This window comes from Peromyscus eremicus, chromosome 7 (assembly GCF_949786415.1).
Source record: "Peromyscus eremicus chromosome 7, PerEre_H2_v1, whole genome shotgun sequence".
NCBI classification, from domain to species: domain Eukaryota; kingdom Metazoa; phylum Chordata; class Mammalia; order Rodentia; family Cricetidae; genus Peromyscus; species Peromyscus eremicus.
In genome coordinates, this window is record NC_081422.1 from 6,686,736 (window position 1) to 6,705,933 (window position 19,198).

The 19,198-nt window shown below is 39.9% G+C and overlaps 1 protein-coding gene across 1 annotated transcript in view; it reads right to left on the reverse strand.

Moving 5' to 3' along the window:
* Window positions 1-1,787: 1,787 nt before the first annotated feature.
* Cntn5 (contactin 5) overlaps window positions 1,788-19,198 on the reverse strand; it is a 476,649-nt gene continuing 459,238 nt past the window's right edge. The window contains exons 21-24 of the mRNA XM_059267217.1: window positions 16,625-16,811; window positions 16,082-16,194; window positions 7,159-7,327; window positions 1,788-2,118 (exon numbers count right to left, since the gene is read on the reverse strand). Of these exons, the coding sequence (XP_059123200.1) occupies window positions 2,018-2,118; window positions 7,159-7,327; window positions 16,082-16,194; window positions 16,625-16,811 (570 nt within the window). The 3' untranslated portion in view covers window positions 1,788-2,017. The remainder of the gene's footprint in view (window positions 2,119-7,158; window positions 7,328-16,081; window positions 16,195-16,624; window positions 16,812-19,198) is intronic.

A 19,198-nucleotide genomic window follows, 5' to 3' on the forward strand; every position in this document is an offset into this window, starting at 1 on the left:
GATGTACTATCCACCAGTGATTTGGGAATGTTGATTAATCAGAATCTGCCATGTTGTGACATTTCTATTTTCTACGTTTTATTTTAGGAGAATTTTGTTAAGAAGTTGATTCTTAAAGTACTTCAGTAAATCTAGAAGAGAATGTCAATAATAAATGAAGAAAAAGTCTCAATTCACCAAATATGAAAAACATATTTTTTTAAAAATATCATTCTACATTTTTTTCAGATGCATGATTTGTTCTGGCAAGTGACACCATACTTGGGGAAACTCATCTTTTGCTTTCTGTTTGTGAAATTCAGCCTCTCCTATTCCCCAGGAGGCACATGAGAAAGGCCACGTGGTTTTATTATTCATAGGCTTGAATAGTCACTGTCTTAGTATTTACTGTAACAGTCTGTTGACTAAAATCATCTTTTATATTGTCTTTCCTTTACTTAGAGCTCTCTGGGATACAATTTTATCCAAAGAGAATATGAATAACTGGCAGATAGTTACACTGTAATCTGAAAACTCTTTTAGGATATTCAGAATAGACGCCCCCAAGCATCATTGACTTAAGCTCGGTATTTTCACTTTGTTTGTTATTAAAGATGCAAATAAAGTTAATTGGCTTAGATCATATAAAGTCAAAGCAATAGAATCTACCTTCTGTCCTCATATGAGCATTGCTCAAATAGCATCTCCAGGTTCTTTCTGGAAAGTGAAGTTGCTCTAAGTATCATTTCTGGAATCCTCATAGATATGATATCCACTCTTCTGCATCCTTTTGCTCTGTCCTATCACATCATGAAGAAGTATTATCTCACTTACCTTTTCTGTGAACTATCTCTTAGGTTGAATCTGACTCCTCAAATTTGTTAATGGATATTGTCTCTGAAGGCATGGAATCCAGCAATGCAGACTTTGGCTAGACTAGATGGAGTCCTGTGGCAATGCCTTGTTTCCACAACTCAGTTTTAAGAACATCACTGAACCTAGTAGACCTTCTTTATTACACAGTAGTTGGGAAGCATTTATAAGTGGCATATGATATATAGCAGTATCTAAATCTTAGATATTTTTCTTTAAATCATTTGCTTCATTACTCCTTTCACCAACTGTCCTTGTCCTTAAAATCATTTGCAATTAGAATAGAGCCTTGCACTCAATTCCATATCCATTTGAGAGCAGGTGGAGAACGGGACATCCCTGTCCCGTGCTCTCTGAACGTTCGTGTTAGCACCTGAGGCATTATGCCATTGCAGTTTGCAGCAGTCACTGTTTTTGTGACTTTAAACTATCTTTTGACATTAAACATGGACTGTATTTGCTGTAGGTCACATGTCACTCAATGGGAAATAATAAATCAATTTGGACTCACTTTCTATTCAGCTTCCACTAATGTAAAATCCCTACCTCAATACCTTACTACATGGGCACATGTAGAATGGCCTATTGACGAATCTTGCTATTTTTCTATTCAGTCACACAACAGTTTTTGAGAATTCTTTTATGTATTTACCCTATCATGGGTCCCAACAACTGAAGCGGTTTTTCATATTTCCTGCTGGTTTGGTGTTGAAGCAGTGATCTGATGGGAAGTTTGGAAAACACTAGACTTAGAGTCTTGAGAACATATTACCTTCTTGGGTTTGTATTTGTATTTTGAGTGAGCTGATAGAGACCACCTCTGTAACAGATGGATGGCACTCAGAATCATCAAATAGAAAATCAAAATCCAACATATTAAAAAAATTAAGAATACATCTGACAGAAATTACCTTTGCTTACAAAATTTCATTACATACAATCTGCATATTTTTATTGGACCAAGAACTGTCCTCTCCATTTACAAAATCCAAAGAGAAACCTGATGGGTAACTCATATTCTCCCCCTAAACTCCTGAGAGTGCACCGTCTGTAGTTCATACGTTCAATGCTTTTCTCAGGATCCTGGGTCTCCACTCACTCTGCGCTCTGTCCACTGCTGCTTTCTCAAGCTAAAGCAAAGAAAAGCAAACTGCATGAGCAGCTTTCACCAGGAACTGGAAGGAAGCATCAAAGCCAAGAGGAGTGTTACTGAGGAGCACTTGGAGAGAGAGTGCACGGTTGACTGAGCGCTTGTGATTTTCCCACCTGTGAACAAAAGAGAAGCCTCCAATGAAGCCAGTTGGTAAGAAATGTTCTTAGGGGCAGTGGACTGCAAGGTTGCTCTTCTGTCCCAGGCACTGTTCTGCTATGAAATAAGGCATTGTCTGAGGTCTCTGCCCTCACAAGGAGGTTGAAGTCTATCTGCAAAAATGTACTGAAAAGCTGAACCACTTCTAAAACACAAATCTAACAATGAGAATGGGAGCTTTTCACTAGTGGTGCACAGGTAGGAAGTATTTTAAGGTCAAAGTATGGGAATGAAATCATTGCTGTAGAGCATAAATAGTTCAAGAACTGAAAAATAATTAGGAATGAATTCATAATATTCTATAAATAATAAAATTTAATAAAACATTTTATTTATTATATTCATGGGTGTTTGATTATTTCAGATGATCAGACTCAAGTCCTCATTTCAAAGTTGGCAAAAAAAGGGCAAACATATCTATCATTCTTACACTTAGGAGAAGTGCTTTTGTGAGATCCAGTCATCATATTCAGTTTAATGAATTGAACTAACTGCTTTGAGTTGATTGGTCTACAGTGATTTGAAAGCATCATATGCCTGTAAGCTAAGAACCACTTTAAGACAGTAACTGTATGAATGATTTTTCAAGCTAGAAGTATACTGAAATATCAGAGTCATTGACATAACTACTCCTTGTATGCCAAGCATGGTAATAAGCCCTTAACACATTCTATCTTTCTTGATCCTTGTTAACCTTCCTATGTGGTAAATAGCATGGTCCTTCTGTTGCAGATGAGAAAAAAGTATTGCTTAACAATTAGTGAAAAAAGAGCCCATGAATTTGAAAGAGAACAGAGGGAAGGGAGAAATGTAATTATATTATAACCTAAAAATAAAAAGTATAAAGAAAACAAAAGGTGATGAATGTGATTAAAGTACTGAGCTGGCGATTTGTTGGTCCGGATGCTCTCCTGGATTGTGTCTCTCAAAACAGTGACTTAGTTTCCTTTCTTGTTGAGATGATGAAATAACTCTGACAAAAGGCAATTTAGGGAAGAAAGGGTTTATTTAGCTTACAAGTCTGTATTACAGGTCACTGTAGCAGAGAAGTCAAGGTAGCAGAAACTTGAAATAGGCAGTCATACCACACCCACAGTTAAGAGCAGAGAAAAGTGAATGCATGTGTCATCACATCCTCCCTACTCCCGTGTAGTCCAGGATCCCCTGCCTAGGATATGGTGTTGCATCCAATAGGCTGGGTCTTCCCACATCAGTCATTACCATCATGACAGTCCCCCACAGACATGCTTACAGGACAACCTGACCTGGACACTTCTCATTAAGACTATCTTTTCAAGTGATTCTAGATTATATTTAGTTGACAAAAATCATCACAGTGACTGACTCTGAGTATAATCTTAAGAATAAGGATTAAAAAAATTACACAAATCTTAAAACCTTCTGAAGCTAGCTTTGCTGGTTAGATGAGTGCAGTGACATCATGGGGTAAGTTTTTTTTTGTTAGAGATAGGGAATTTAAATTTATTCCTCACATGCTTGAGAGCAAATGAAGAACTTTGCTGATAAACCACACGTGCAAACATCCACACATCCACACACAGAAGGTAAGTCTTCATTTGTTTGTCAATTTTTGTCACTAATGCAATAGAAAGATCATTAAAATACTGGAGCATTTTGAGTAATTTCATATTTTGCAAAATGTATCGATTGCAAAGTTCACGGTTGCATCTGAGTTATGACAAGAAAGGTAAGTTAGATGATAGACCTCACTGGAGTGGCATGGGCACATGGAAGAAGAGAAGCATGCCCAAACATCCTTTAATTTGTTTGGAAGTTGCTGTGTTAAATGTATTGATGATCCTGTAGAGTCATCTTTAATGATCCTGAATAAAGTCTACCTTTCACATTCTAAATCAAACCCACTAATTAAATATGTTATCTTAACACAGCTAAACAAATGGTGAAACCCAACCATAAAGCAGCAGTGTTGATAAGATCCACCCCAGCTGTGAAGCTGTCCAGCTGTTTCACCTGAGCAAGTAATTTCAGCTTCTTAAGCATTTGCTTTTGAGAATATAAGAATGAAACTAAGCCTCAGTTGGGTTTTATGGGGCTAAGTTAGATAAATCTATGAGATTTCACGTTATTGAAATTTAGGAATTGGTAATTGCCCAAATGCTATTAACTACAACATAAAAGTTGCTATTTTTCATAGATATTGCATGTTAATTAAAATATAAATGGGAAAATCAAAGTCTGTATAAGTACTTCCAAACTACTCAAATGACTCAACAGAATCTGTGTTTGAGTGCAAAGGAACCTCTCAGGCTCAGCATAATGAAATTCCTAACTCAAAAGATGCCGTATTGGATGGGGAATGTCCCAGTGGGTCAATAACTTGGCACACAAGCATCAAGTACTAAGTTGAGATCTCTAGCACACATATGAAAAGCACACTTATGGTGGGATACACCTGTGATTTTCATTCTGTGTGGCTATAGGGGTGGATGCTGTGGAACACTGTGAGAAGCACTGACAAGCCAGTCTGGCCAATATAGCAAACTCTAGGAAAAGTGAGAGAATCCATCCTCAAAAGAAAGGTGGAGTTCATGTGAGTAATGATACATTATCCAGACATATAGTTACCCACAGTTTGGCTCTTCCAACCTTTCCCCCCCCCACACTCTTCTGCAATGATCTCTACTGGCTGAATGGGAGTCAATTTTCTTCAGAGATGTGGCCCCTGATAAGCCTCCTCAAATTTACAGTAGCTGGTCCCACAGCCCTGTACATCCTTGCAGCCCTAAGTTGGACTCGGTGTGTTTAAAAACAGAGCACCTAAAGTTGGGGTAGAAAAGTGGAGGTGGTGTGAGCTAACGGAGAAGTTGGAAAAGGGAGAGTGGGAGCTGGGTTTGATAAAGACTTCATTATACATGTATGATTTTATATATATATATATATATATATATATATATATATATATATATATATATGAAATTTTCAAGCAATACAAACAAAAGTTGGAGCATGTGATGGTTTGAATAAGAATGGTCCCCATAGGCTCACAGATTTGAATGCTTGGTTGCTAGGGAGTGGCACTGTTTGAAACAGTTAGAAGGTGGGGCCTTGTTGGAGTAGGTGTGGTCTTATTGGTGAGTGTCACTAGGGGTGAGTATTGATGTTTCAAGGGCCCAAGCTAGCTTGTCTCTCTCTCTTCCTGATGCTTGTGGATTTGGATGTAGAACTCTCAACTGTTTCCAGCACCATGTCTGCCTGTGTGTCATGCTCTGTGCCATGACAATAATGGACTAAACCTCTGAAACTGTAAGCAAGTCCCAATTAAATGCTTTCTTTTAAAAGAGTAGCCTTGGTCATTGTGTCTCACAGCAATAAAACACTGACTAACACAGACAGCAATAGAGGAAGACATTAGACACCAACCTTGGGCTTTCCACATGTGCACACACATGCACACACTGAAACATACATACACACATAGAAACACACGTATACACACAAACAGTGGGAGGAGCTAAAATGGAAACTGTCTTGTGCAATATCAAGAACAGGATGAAGGTCAGCAAATACTTGCTATGTTGTTATTAGAAGCTCGACACTATGGCAAAGGAGGCTGCCATCATTTTAATTCCGAAGAAAACTTTTTTGTGTGCCTCAAGGTAAGTTAGCTCTTAGATCTCTTCACGTGGATATCCGAGAAAGTGAGATTCCCCCCATTTTGTGAATGTCTTTTCATTTTATGATTTGTTGTTTTGTTTTTATTTTTTTTTGAGACAAGGTTTCTCTGTGTAACCCTAGCTATTCTGGACTAGTGTGGTCTTGAACTCAGGGATCTGCCTGCCTCTGTCTCCTGAGTTCTAGGACTAAAGGCATGCACCATCACACCCAGCTTTGTTTTTTCATTTTAAAGTAACTTTTGCTGTACATATGTACATATATATGTATATATATATACACATACATACATATAGAGAGTATATGAATAGAATTCATCCAGATTCCTAGATTTTTTAAATAATTTTTGCATAACTATTTCTCATTTATTTCACTTATGCAGCTATCTATCATCCATCAACCATCTCTCTCTCTTTCAATCTGTATCTTCCCTCAGTGATTTGAGATAATGTGCCCTTTCCCTTAAACATGCCAATGGATGTCCTCTAAATACAAGGCATTGTATTTTTTTTAAGTGTAACATTTTTATTCATGGTATGGGAATTTCATGCACACATACAATGCATTCTGCTCATAGTCAACTTCATTTTCTAATAAAACTGCAATACAGCTTTTGAAAGGGACAAACTGATGCAGAGCTGGATGCACAGGCTCTTGTCAATCATGCTCTGTAGTTCTGTAAACTTTCATTCAAGAATTTGGATCAATCAAGAGCTTTCCCTTAAAGTCCAGTGTTGTCCTTTCCTCAGCTGTATTTACTGTCAGTCTCATTTTACGGCATCAGAACAGAACCACAAACACTGACTCTATGCGGTGAGTGTATTACTAAGGTAAGCCACATGCAAAGCCTTCTATAGCATCACGAGGCATGTCCTTTGAAGCTGGGAATTGCTGCCCAATAAATAATACATATAATCAACCATTAAGTGCTAATACTAAAAATGATGACTACAATATGTCATTGGTTTAGAAGTCAATAATGTACATTTTTAATTTTAAAAGACTTCCCTGTAAGTTCCCCCTTGTTTCATAGTGAAAGAGAAGTAGGTATGTCAAACCCACATAGTATCAGTCGAAACACAGCTTTCAAAACCCAAGTGGCTATTTACTACTTAGTCCAGGTTAGGCAAAACATTTTATAGGAAGTACATTCTGATGAAAGCCTCACCTGCTTTCTAGGCTGGAGGTATCATTTATGCTAATTGCAGAATGGCATGGATTTCAAGGAAGAGAAACATCACAAATATTTCTGAATTCTGCCATCTATCCTTCAGTGTCAAGCAGATTTCGACCCCACTGCATCGGTGAAGTCCATCAGATTGAGCCCGCTACGTCAGACTTACCTGAGTACGAAGGTACTCTGATCTGGGAGCTAGCTGTTCCATCCCCTCCTTCACTGTATGCTCGAACTTCAATAATGTAGACTCCGGCCTCAGGGAGAGGCACTACAGCTTGAGGTTTCTGTGTTTCAATAACTTGACCTTTGCTCTGACCCTCTTGCCTATAAAAAACCTGTGAACAGTAACAGAGGCTGGAATGACTTGTTATTCAGTTGGACATTGCAAATGTTTCTTGACTGCCGACTACACACTGCACTCTGAGCTGGGCACAGGACTCCACTGCTTAGATACGTAAGCAAATGGGCTGCAAGTGTGACTCGTGGTGGTGGAAGAGCAGATGGGGAGTAGCAATGCAGGAAGGGAATGTGATCTGTCTAGAGATCAAGGAAAGACCTTTGTCTAAGCTAAATGTTTGAAGACAGCTTGAAAGTAGACATGTGGTTCACACCAGTAATCTGAGTACTTGAGTGTGTGGCAGAAAGACTGCCCTTAGTTCAAGACAATCCTGAGCTACAGGGTAAGATTCTGTCTCCAAAAAAAAAAAAAAAAAATCTAAAAATAAATACAGAATTTACCAGATGGAGATTTCTAGATATAAGAGAATAAAAAATAGAAAAAACCAAACCCAAAACATTTAAAATAATAAGAAACTATGATACCCATGCATTGGATAGAACACATGAAAAACAAGAACAAGAGAAATAAGATTAGAGAAGCAGGCAGTAAGTCACGAGTGAAAGTTGAAGCCTGGTCCTTGAAAAGGGTGGTGTACAGAACAAGAACTCATGTTCCCTGTGTTCATGGCAGTTCCTCTAATACCAGAGACACAATTAGCAGTGAAATTGGGGGTGACGTGTACTATAACGATGTGTGCTTGGAGACACAACAGTGTGTAGAATGGGTTGGAAGCTCCTTGAGTGGAAAGGTATAAAGAGAACATTGCTAAAAATTTAAAACAAAACTCTTAATAAATGACAATCAAAGTCAAAACTTCAATTTTCATTTTAGCAGAGTTAACATACTGATGAACTTGTGTTTGGATGACAGTGGGATACAGAGTTAACTTTTTTTTGACATGCATCCATAATTGCATAATTAAACACATTGCATGGCGAACAGATGCACAAATCTGGACACAATATTATCTGGTTTGCTACACAACTGAGACCGCAGAGGCAGTGAGATCCTTTCTAAAAGGCTGTGGCGAGTTAGGACAGGAATTCCATTAGGAGGTGAGTGTTGTGCATTGATCACTTTCTAACTACCCACTATGCAATGCTTTCCTTATGCTTTTGCCTCCAATAATAGTTTAGCATAATTGGGGGGGCATGTATAATAGCCAAACAGCAGCAGTTAAGAGACATTGAGTTCATTTTTATTTATTTTCATTGTTTTATGCATTTTCATAATTATTGGTGTTATAATTCCTTTGTCTAATGGAAAAAATAGCAGAGGCTTGGTCATTATGCAAATATGGCCTCAAAACAGTCTTCTACAAAACCAAACCAAGCCAATCTCCCACATCTACCTGACTGGGTAAATTACTGACCTTTCCCAACCTGAATCCACTCTTTTATTTGTAGAAATAATGCCTCTTATTTCATGATTTTTTAGAAGAACTAAAGGGGCAAGAGCATATGAAAAGAATCGAGCATGGGACTTGGTGCATATAAGCTTAATAAGAAAAAGTCATTCATACTACCACCATTGTTGACTGCCAGTGGAACGGTGTTTCAATTTCATGAGCTTGAAGCAAGATAAATCATACACACACACACACACACACACACACACACACACACACACACACACACACACAGTTCTTATAGAAAACATGTCTTGAGCTTGAACTAACTTGCATGCAACAAAATAAACCCCTGAAAAGCAGAATTTGGGGTGGGGTTGGGTGGGAAGTGTTCAGGTTTGTGTGTATGTGAGTGCAGAACCCAGAGGCTAAGCTGGGGGTACAATTTCTCAAGAGCCATCTACCATGTATTTTGAGACACAGTCATTCACTAGGACCACAGACTCCCATATTCAGATGGGCTGTCTGACCCAAGGCCCAGGGATTCTCTTGCCCCCATCCTCTCAGACGTCTGGCTTTTTCAGTGGGTTATCAGTATCTAAGTGAGGTCCCCATGCTTGTGTGGCACTTTACTGACTGAATCATCTCTCAGCTTCTAAAAAGCATTTTATGATTGCTTTGCTTTTTGAGACAGGGTCTCACTATTTAGCCTTTGTTGGCCTAGGACTCACTATGTAAATTGTGTGGTCTTGAACTCACAGAGATCTGCCTGCCTCCTCCTCCAGGTGCTGAAATTACTGTATATGCTACCACACCCAGCTCCAAAGCAGCATTTCATGTGTTGATGTATGAAGTGACATGATTCTCTCTTTGCTTTTATGTAATACACATTTCACCCATTCTTGGATCTGAATTTGCTTCTGGGTCTATAGGAAACTGCCTGTTTGAGTATCTGATACTCTATAGTTTTATATACTTAAATCCTTTCTGGAAAAAAGATGCCCTCGCTTGAATAGACATGAAAAATGATGTGAACATTTCTACATCTTTACCTGACTGAGCACTATGCTTGAATATCCATCAGAGAGACTGTAGGTACGTAGCTTCCTGACACAGTCTAATGTCAGAGAGAAATATGCAGTACAACCAAGGGTGGTGTATGCTATAGTGGGAACACTTGATATCAAAGCAATGCACAGAATGAATGCTTAGATTTGGTGAATCTTGGAAGATGGCTGCAGGAGTTTCTTTAGGCTTAAAAATCCCAAATATATCAAAATTCATTATTCTGATTTTGACTGTAACATAGTCATGAATTATAATCCTATCATCTGCATGTAGCAATTAGAAATCAAATTTATGAGAATGGAGATGTATGTAAATTGGTAAGGATTGGCAGAGGAGTGACTATTTCAGAAGACATGGTTAATGTGGTTCAATAAATTACAACTTTTATGACAAAGAAAAATGCAGCCAGCAATGCACATCACACATTGCTATAAAATACAGAGGTGGAGGAAAACTTGTGGATCAGTTGAGATTTAGGAACAGATGATAGAAACAGCAAAAATATATTAAATGTCAGTTAGTAGCTGCAGAGAGAGTCTGAGATTAAGTGTGGCTTTTATCGACATGTAGGAAGAAGTAACACGTATTAGTAAAGACATTCACCAAATAAAGTCAACTAAACTAATGGTTGATCTTCAGTACTTCGGAGCATCTTGGCCCAGTTGAAAGCCCTGATTTAGAAAAATGAATAAGAAATACAAAAAGACAAAAGAGTTATAAAGACATGGCAAAATAGTTGCTGACACTGAGGCAGCTAGGGAGTTCTTGGACAATCCGGGCATTTCTAGATTGGCAGTTACACTGACAGCTATCTTTATTCATAAAATAAACTGCTTACTGTAATGTCAAGATGAGTTTCGAATTCTACTTAAAAAACAAATAAGAATATTAGATTATCCAAGTAAAAGATCCTAATAAAGATTTAATTGGTGTTGCTACTGTTTTTAAAAAGGCTTATATTTTATTTATTTATTGTTTACGTGTGTGTGTGTGCATGTACTTACATGTGTAGTGGTCAGATGTCAACCTGCAGAAGTTAGTTCTTTCCTTCTACTGTGTGGGTCCCAGGGATAGAACTGAGCTAGATGGTCTTGGGTACAAGTCCCTTTATTGCTGCACCATTTTGCCAGCCTGGTACTGCTATTCTTAAAAGAAAATGGCTGTTTAAAGTATATAGTGGTAACAGAGTGTTGAGGTTGGTGTGCCGAAAATATAACGAAAACATGTTGATGATGCCCACTGATGCCCCTGAGAAGTTGGCATCCTGTCAAGGGGAAGGCTATTCCTCAGCTTAGTATCTTGGGAAAAGTTGATGGGACCAATGATATGGGTTAAGGGTTATAAAGCCCCAGGGATAAGAAGATAGGTGAAGCAAGACACACCAAAGGTGGATGAGTAGCTGAGGACGGTTGTACATGCCTGTGTCCCAGCAGTTGGGAGGTTGAGGTGTGAGTATCAGGAGTCAGACTGCATGGACAAAGAAGATCAAGGTCAGTATAGGATACTTAACAAGACTCTATCTCAAAGAGCAAACACAGCAGTTTGTAAGCACAAGTACAACTGGCCGTAGAGTGGCTGAAAGGACTTTCGAAGTCACTGCTTCTCAATGGGTAACTTTCAGCAATTTGGAGGCACTCCCTCCTTCCTCACATGCTGTGCCAGTTGGTTTTTGTCAACTTGACACCAGCTATAGTTGAGGATAGAATGTCACTTGAGAAGGGGACTAAATCAGAGTGATCCATAAGCAAGTCTATGAGGCATTTCCTTGATTGACGGTTGATATGGGAGGGTCCGTCCTGTTGTGGGCATCCCTGGGCAGGTTGTCCTGGGTTGTATAAAAAGGGGAGCTGAGCAGGCTTTGAGGGACAAGTCAGAAAGCTGCATACTTCTGTGGGTGGATCCGGCTCAGTTCCTGCCTCCAGGTTCCTTCTCTGAGCACCTGTCCTGGCCCCCTTCAATGATGGACTATGATGTGGGAGTGTAAGCCAAATAAACACTTTCCTTAGCAAAGTGCTTTGATCATGATCTTTATTACAATAGGAAACCAAGTAGCACACCCAGCTCCCCAATGTTTCCACAAAAGCCTCCATACATGTACTTGAGTTATTTCTATTTCACGTTTTAGAAAAGAAACTTTGTCCTAAACAATAGTGAATATGATAAAATGTAGATGTCATAATGACATTATGTACTTTACCTAAGTAAGTATAATATTCTGTGAGTCTTTAAACTGTCAACAGGTAGAGTTCTGTATCTGGAATGGATATAGAATGAAAGAAAGACTATAAAAATGTAGAGACTCAAAACCATAGACTGTCATGTCCATTGACTCATAAACTCCTGAAGAAACGGAGAAGCATGGGCTTGAGTGTTCCAGTTACATCACGTGTGAAATAACTCTTGGTGTACATAACTCTCAGGCGGCAGAAGGCCTTCGCTTCTGACTAAACTGTCACCAGCAAAGGAAAATCTCCACGTATATAGGTGGGCCATTTGATAATTAGTAAACTTTACACCTAATTAATACCTGCTCTTCCTGGCATGAATTGGATAGGAAGAGAGAGACAGAAATATATAGTAAAGGGAATTTTAATCTAGAAAAATGATTTCTAGGTGTAGATTGACATAGTAAATATTTGCTTTCCAGTTCTCAGCCTGAGGCTCTTGCCTTGACTTCTTTCTGGCAACCTCTATCTTTTCAGAGTGAGAACCTTCTTTGTACAAGCAAAAGCATACTCCCACCTCGACTTCCTTGAATACCAAAATACCTCTGCCTTGAATTTTCCAAGAATACCAGGAGCAAATTCTGTTTTTCTAGATCAGGATGGCCTTAAATGACCTGTACTTCCCTACAGATGGCGAAGATAGATGGATACTCCTGCCTAGACCACATTCCTCCTCAGAGTCATGTTCCAAGTGTGTTTTCTCTGTAAATCTTTTTGTTTATATTCTCAGCTATGGTTTCTAGCTACATTCTTGTTTCATGATGCCTGTATCAGGAGAACCCTGCACTAAGGCCATAGAACACTGTGAAACCTTCTTATCAAGGGGCCCTTTGTATCCACAGTTGTCCTAAGCACTATCCTGCCAGCAGAGGTTTTAATAAGGTTTAGTAGCAAAAGAGTGAGTGAGGGGGGCTGACTCTGGATGTTACTGGCAACTTCCTTCATCTAGCTCTTCCTTCTCAGGGAGAAGAGTGTGGAAATCTCTCAATAAAATGAAAAGGAAAATACCATCTTGCAGTGTGCACCTGCTTTTGTGCATTTATACAACTAAGATGAGCCATGTTGGCGGCTCTTCCCCAGTGAGACAGTATTCCAAAGTGATGTGTGTGGTCTTCACCAAGAGAAAACAAGAATTGTCAGTTTCCTTTGTTAATATATTTAACATTTTTCACCTAGTCAGGTAGTCTCCTCCACTAGAAAAAAGTAACATCTATTTCTCAATACATGCTACTTAAACAGCAAATTATTTTGTACAAATTACATAATTCTTAAAATAATGCTGTTGCATAAATACTGCTACTATCATTTTTTTTACCAGTTTTAACTGAAGAAAAATGAAACTCAAGGAAGTTTAGAAACTTATTCAAAATTATGCAAGTAGGATTTGATGAAGCCTGTCTGATTTAGAAGCCAATGATCCTTGTCTGTCATATCCCAACACATGGGAAAGTCATGCTGAAAAAATACATGTTTGGTAAGACCCAGAGATGAATAATTGCATGAGATATTTCAGGCTGGGTTGAAATTATTTTGAATGAATTGAATGAATTGATTCAGCTTTCCTGAGGGTGTTGAGGATGAGTGTTCTTGCCTTCAAGGTGCTCCATGATGTTGGGAAACCAGGCACTATGTATAAAGTATTGGGGTGGAACAATTGCAACCATATTTGCTGGAAATGATAACAAAGAGTTCAGTGTCACTGGGCATGCTGGTTAATTTAATTGCTAATTTGACACAACCCAGAATCACTTGGGAAGAGAGTTCAAGTTGGCCTGTGGACATGTGGATAGGGGCATTTTCCTGGTTGTTAATTGATGTTGAAAGACCCAACCAACTGTGGGCTGCACTACTCCTTAGGCAGGGATTCCTGTTACAGAAGTATAATAGAAAGGAATGTTCCTGAAAGAAAGCAAGCAGGAACTACACATTTATTTTTCTCTGCTCTTAGTTGTGGATGTGATGCTTCCGGTTCCTGCTTTGACCTCTCCTACACAGTAGAATTGGAAGCTCCAAACTCATTTTCTTCTTGAAGTCTGGTATTGTATTACAACCACAGAAATGAAACTCAGGGAAACCCTGCCTAACATGCTTTCTTTAGCCATTTACAGCTTAGGCTCACTGGCGGGGCACTTAACCCACCAACCTTCTTGGTGGTCATGTGATTTTGTTATGTTGTTCAGAGGATTCTACATTGCTTTTCCAGTTCAAGGGCTGTTTGTCTACTTCTCACGCTGTTGGTTTGCCCCTGAGTGGTCTGCCATCACTCTGAAAATACTGCTTCCCTTACTATTGAAGAGTATACTGTCTGGTAGGGTGAGTTCAAAGGATGTGGTCTGTTGGGGAAAGGTGTGGAAATGAGATGGCTTATGGAAGGATCCAAAAAATGACCCATCTACCCCCTCAAAAGATGAAATTCTATATCTCTGAGGAGCAGAGTCAGATCTGAGTGTGTGTGTGTGTGTGTGTGTGTGTGTGTGTGTGTGTGTGTGTGTATGCTTCAGTGTGAGATTGTCTGTGATTACTCTTCATTTTAGTTAAGAAACACTGTAAGGAATGTCTTCTACTTACTATTATACACACCCATTCATGCATATTGCATTTGTAGCTGCATCTGTTGTTAAGTTTCAGATTTTTACTAATTTATCCACAAAATATTATGCTACCATTTCTGATAAAAAAACCAATATCATAATGGTTATCAGCCTAAATACTGTCATAAAAAAACACTTTAAAATCTATTCTAAATAATATTCAACTGGTAATTCTGTCCAGAATTTAATATTAAACTCTGATGATGTGGCTCAAAAGTTAGCTATTCGGGCACATCAACCTACAGGTCATACATATTTTTAAACAAAGTTGTTTCTGGAGGTGAGTAGAGGTTTCTACCCCCAGATGTCCTATAAACACAAGGCAAGATACCTGTGGAATGTCTTTTGTAGTGTTCTGTCTCTCTCCATGGACTCCTTCCTATTTAATGTGCTGTTTTATGGTTAACAGAAAATCATCCTATTCAGCCTTAGAGGTTCAGGCTTTGTCATCTGCCAACAAAGTTTACTGGAACCATATGCCAGGATCCTCCATCTGGCACCAGGTGCTACAGGGCTGTGTTCACATGACTTACATTCATACTGAATTCAGGCTACTACCGCTTTTTCTAACCATCTCTTTCCTATACCTTGTGGATTTGGAACTGAGGTTGACTGCTGCTTTACACACCACAGGAAAACACTCACTCTAAGAAGAGACAAATACGATCAAAGGATCTTCCACATGACCCAGCCATACGATACCTGAGTAATTACCAAAAGGTTGTTTCTAAGTTGAGATATGTCAGAGATAATTACACATGACTGATAACTACAATACTATCAATGATAGATAAATTATGGAACCAATCTAGGTGCTCAACAGCAGAGGAATGGATAAGGAAAATATACACAATGGAGTTTTCTTCTCTTTATGTCATTTGCAGGCAAATGGATGCCACTGGAAAGAATTGTGAAGCAAGTTAAGTCAGTTGCAGAAAGATGAATACTATATCTGGAATCCCATTTGTGGCTCATAGATTCCTCTATAAAGAAATATAAAACCATGCATGTACACATGAAAGTAAACTAGAAGTTACATCATCTAGGGCAGTGGTCCTCAATATGCGGGTCTTGACTCCTTTGACCTTTCACAGAGGTCACATATCAGATATCCTGCATACCAGATATTTACAATATGATTCATAACAGTAGCAAATTACAGTTATGAAGTAGCAACAAAATAATTGTAAGGTTGGAGGTCACTACAGCATGAGGACCAGTATTAAAGGGTCTCAGCATTAGGTAGGTTGAGAAGAACTGGCCTAGGGGATAGAGAAGATGAGTGAGAAAGGGATCAGTGAGAAAATGAAGGCTGGGGTAAGAGGAAAAGAGAAAAGAGGCTTAACCTATAATACATACATCTATTCAAGCCTCAAAAACCACATCTGTGAAGAAGAAAATACCATCAAGAAAGCAAAAATGCTTATAAGAGGATTCTTAATGCCCCATTCACGGTCCACCCTTGCAGTATCAGTGTTCGAGATGTGCTTATGTTCAAAGAACGAACAGATACTAACCTTGTAGCCCATGACTTCAGACTCATTGGCTAAAGGTCGGACTGGCTCCCAGCCTAGGGAAACCTGAGACCCCTGCTGCTCCCACCTGAGGTTGCCAGGAGGCTCACTTGGGGCTGTAAGATAAAAAGGGAAGCGAATTGACAAACCCCAAATGCATTTCTTCATTTCAGTCCTGAGAATTTCTGTCTCTGTGTCTGGTAGCTGGCTGGTGCCATAGGCTTCCCTCCAGCTGGAATCAGATGAGGAGGGTTTGCTCCAGGACTGTCATTTTAATAGCTACTCCACTGAGCTTTTGAACTTGAATCCTTTTATCTCCCTTCTGTGTCAAAATCGCTTTGCCTTGTTTCACAGGATGATAACCTTTACAAACTGTGAATGCAAAGTTTTTTGAGCTGGTTTCGGAATTCAGATCTGAGCAATGAAGCAAGACTCCCTTTGACTCTGCTTATGATGCACCCTGTGCTGCTTCTGATCATGTGGTTTTCAGAAACCCAGAAAGATGTTCAGTTCTGTCAGAAACAAACAAAAGCCCAGGTCACTTACGGCGTCTCTTGGTGGTGGCACTCACTTCCCCGCTGGGTGGTCCGTATCCTGCTCCATTGTAAGCCCTGACTGTGAGGTGATACAGGGTGTCGCCTTCCAATCCTGTCAACATGACGAATGACTCATTCCCTCTGGTTCTGACTGTTTCTGCAGAGTCTTCTGGCTCCATATCTTTCCAGTAACCAATCTGTCAACACATTATAGCAAGACAAATGAATCTGAAATTTTCTTCGGGATTATGGTTGCCTATGTACCCCTTCTCTTTCCCCTTGCACCCCTGTCCGCTCTGCCCTGGTTGCTATGGGGTTGAGGCCAAATGGCATTTTCCAGATTCTCTTTTAGCTAAGCTTGCTGGTCTAAGAGGTGGGCAACGAGAAGCGAGTTTGGAATCTTCAGATTTCCTCTGGCATGTCTCAGGTGGTTGTGACACAGGAACCCACCAAAGGCTCTGATCTCAATGGGGGACCTGTGTTTCACTGTGATGTCTTGAGGACCTGAGGCAGCCTAGATGCTGGCTAAGGGAATAAGTACAAAAAGGGGAAGATAATTACAGAATGCCACTGCAGTCTTTTCTCCTTTTCATGTGTATGTGTGTGTACCTGTGTGTACCTATGCACATACATGTTTGCACACGTGTGGAGCCCAAGGTTAATTTCAGGAATGTTCCTTGATCCCTCTTCACTTTATTCTTTGAGGCAAGATTTCTCAATCAAATCTTGAGCTCATCAACTAGCTTGTCTTGCTAGCCAGCTTGCTTTGGGAATCCTCGTTTCTGCCTTGGGAAGCTGGAGTTACTGGTGGCTGCCATGTATGCCCAGCATTTATACTGTTTATGGGGATCCAAGCTCTGCTTTTCTTGCTCGTGGCACAAGCACTTTGACTATGGAGACGTCACCTTAGTCCACCCCTGTTTGCCTTGATTGTTTTGCACGTTTATAAATATGAGCCGGTGTTACCTTCTTCTCATGTCTAGTAGGGTAGTGTATCCATTTTAATAGAATTTATTAGAGGTGGAGCGAACTCTCATGTCTAGTAGGTAGTGTATCCATTTTAATAGAATTTATTAGAGGTGGAGCAAACTCTCATGTCTAGTAGGTAGTGTATCTATTTTAATAGAATTTATTAGAGGTGGAGCAAACTCTCATGCTGAGGTTGACTGATGAGGGGTCCTTTGGGTTTCCTCTCTGGAGACAGAATGTATCAGCTATTTTTCTTCCTGTTGTGGCCAAAGTACCTGATGAGAAGCAACTTAAGTAGAAGAGGGTTGGTTTAGGCTTAGAAACTTAGAATTCAGCAGGGTCTGGCCCGGGATGGCCAGCCAGGCATGCCAGCAGAAGTGGCAGCATCTAGTCACATTGCCTCAGGTAGATAGAAGGGAGAGAGAGAGAGGAAGCAGGGCAGAGCTACAGAACTTGAGGCCCTTCCCTCAGTGACCTGCTTCCTCCAGTGCAGCTTGAACCCTAAAGGTCCCCTAAACTTCCTCAGCAGTTCTGGGAACAGAGGGGTCACACACTAGGACTGTGAGGAAAATGTCATATTCGGACTTCAGCAGAGAATGATGGCAGTTGTGTTGGGAAAAGCGATGCTGGCATTGGGCCCTCATACACCACCCTTGTCACATTGAGGCTTTTGGTGACTATAGTATGTATAGACGCTGAATAAACAGAGGGAACTCATGAGTTCTCGGTGTCCACTCTCTCTTGCTGTGCTTTGCTTTGCTGATGGAGAACCGGCCTTTGTACTCCTCAAGTTCTCTGGCAGTTTGGGTTCTGGTCAGGCTTTTGGTTTGGCTAGGAAGCATGCATGTGGTATGAAACCAGATGTGAGCAGAAGTCTTGCCACTTCAGCTTTTCTGCTGGCAAATAAAAACATGGAGGCATTTTTTTCTCTTTTCTTCTCCCAGTGGCATTAAGGCATGTTTTGTTGCCTAGTCACTGGCTTGGTGGGGCTCAAGAATTAGGTTCATTGCTTATATTTTGCTAGTTCAAATCAGAGCAGACATAGTGGGATTCTGGACTTGGCATTAATCACAGGGTCTTGAGGTAAGGATGGCTTCCTCCCTGTCACACTGTAGTAATCTTGGTGGCTCCCTGGTCACAAGGGCCTTAGCTTCTGGACTTGATGGCTTCCTGCTTTTAAAATCATCAGCTTTGTCTTTTGTGTTCCTAGAGACTGATCCTGAGAGCCATTCTGAAATAATTCCCTGCATGAACTGCCTCAATTTTGCTAACTGCAAAGGACACATAGAATACACATTGCTTAAAAGAGTTATCAGTTCTTCACAAGTGAACCCCAACTGACGTACTTGTAGAGACCTCTAATTTATATATAAAAGAGGGCTAGTAAAATGATCAGATCTTTCAGCCAGTCTCTCCAAAGAACTGGAGGAGCATACAGTCACGTGAGTGAACTTTAGAAAAGTCGTTTTCTAAATCGGGAAGCCCTCCTCCTGCCTTTCATATGCTGCTGGCCCCATTATTCCCAATTCCTAAACCCAGCTTGTCTTGCTTAGACTCTGGGAATGTTTTGAACAGAAGAAAAAGTCCAAGTTATTTTCAAGCTAACAAGTTGGCT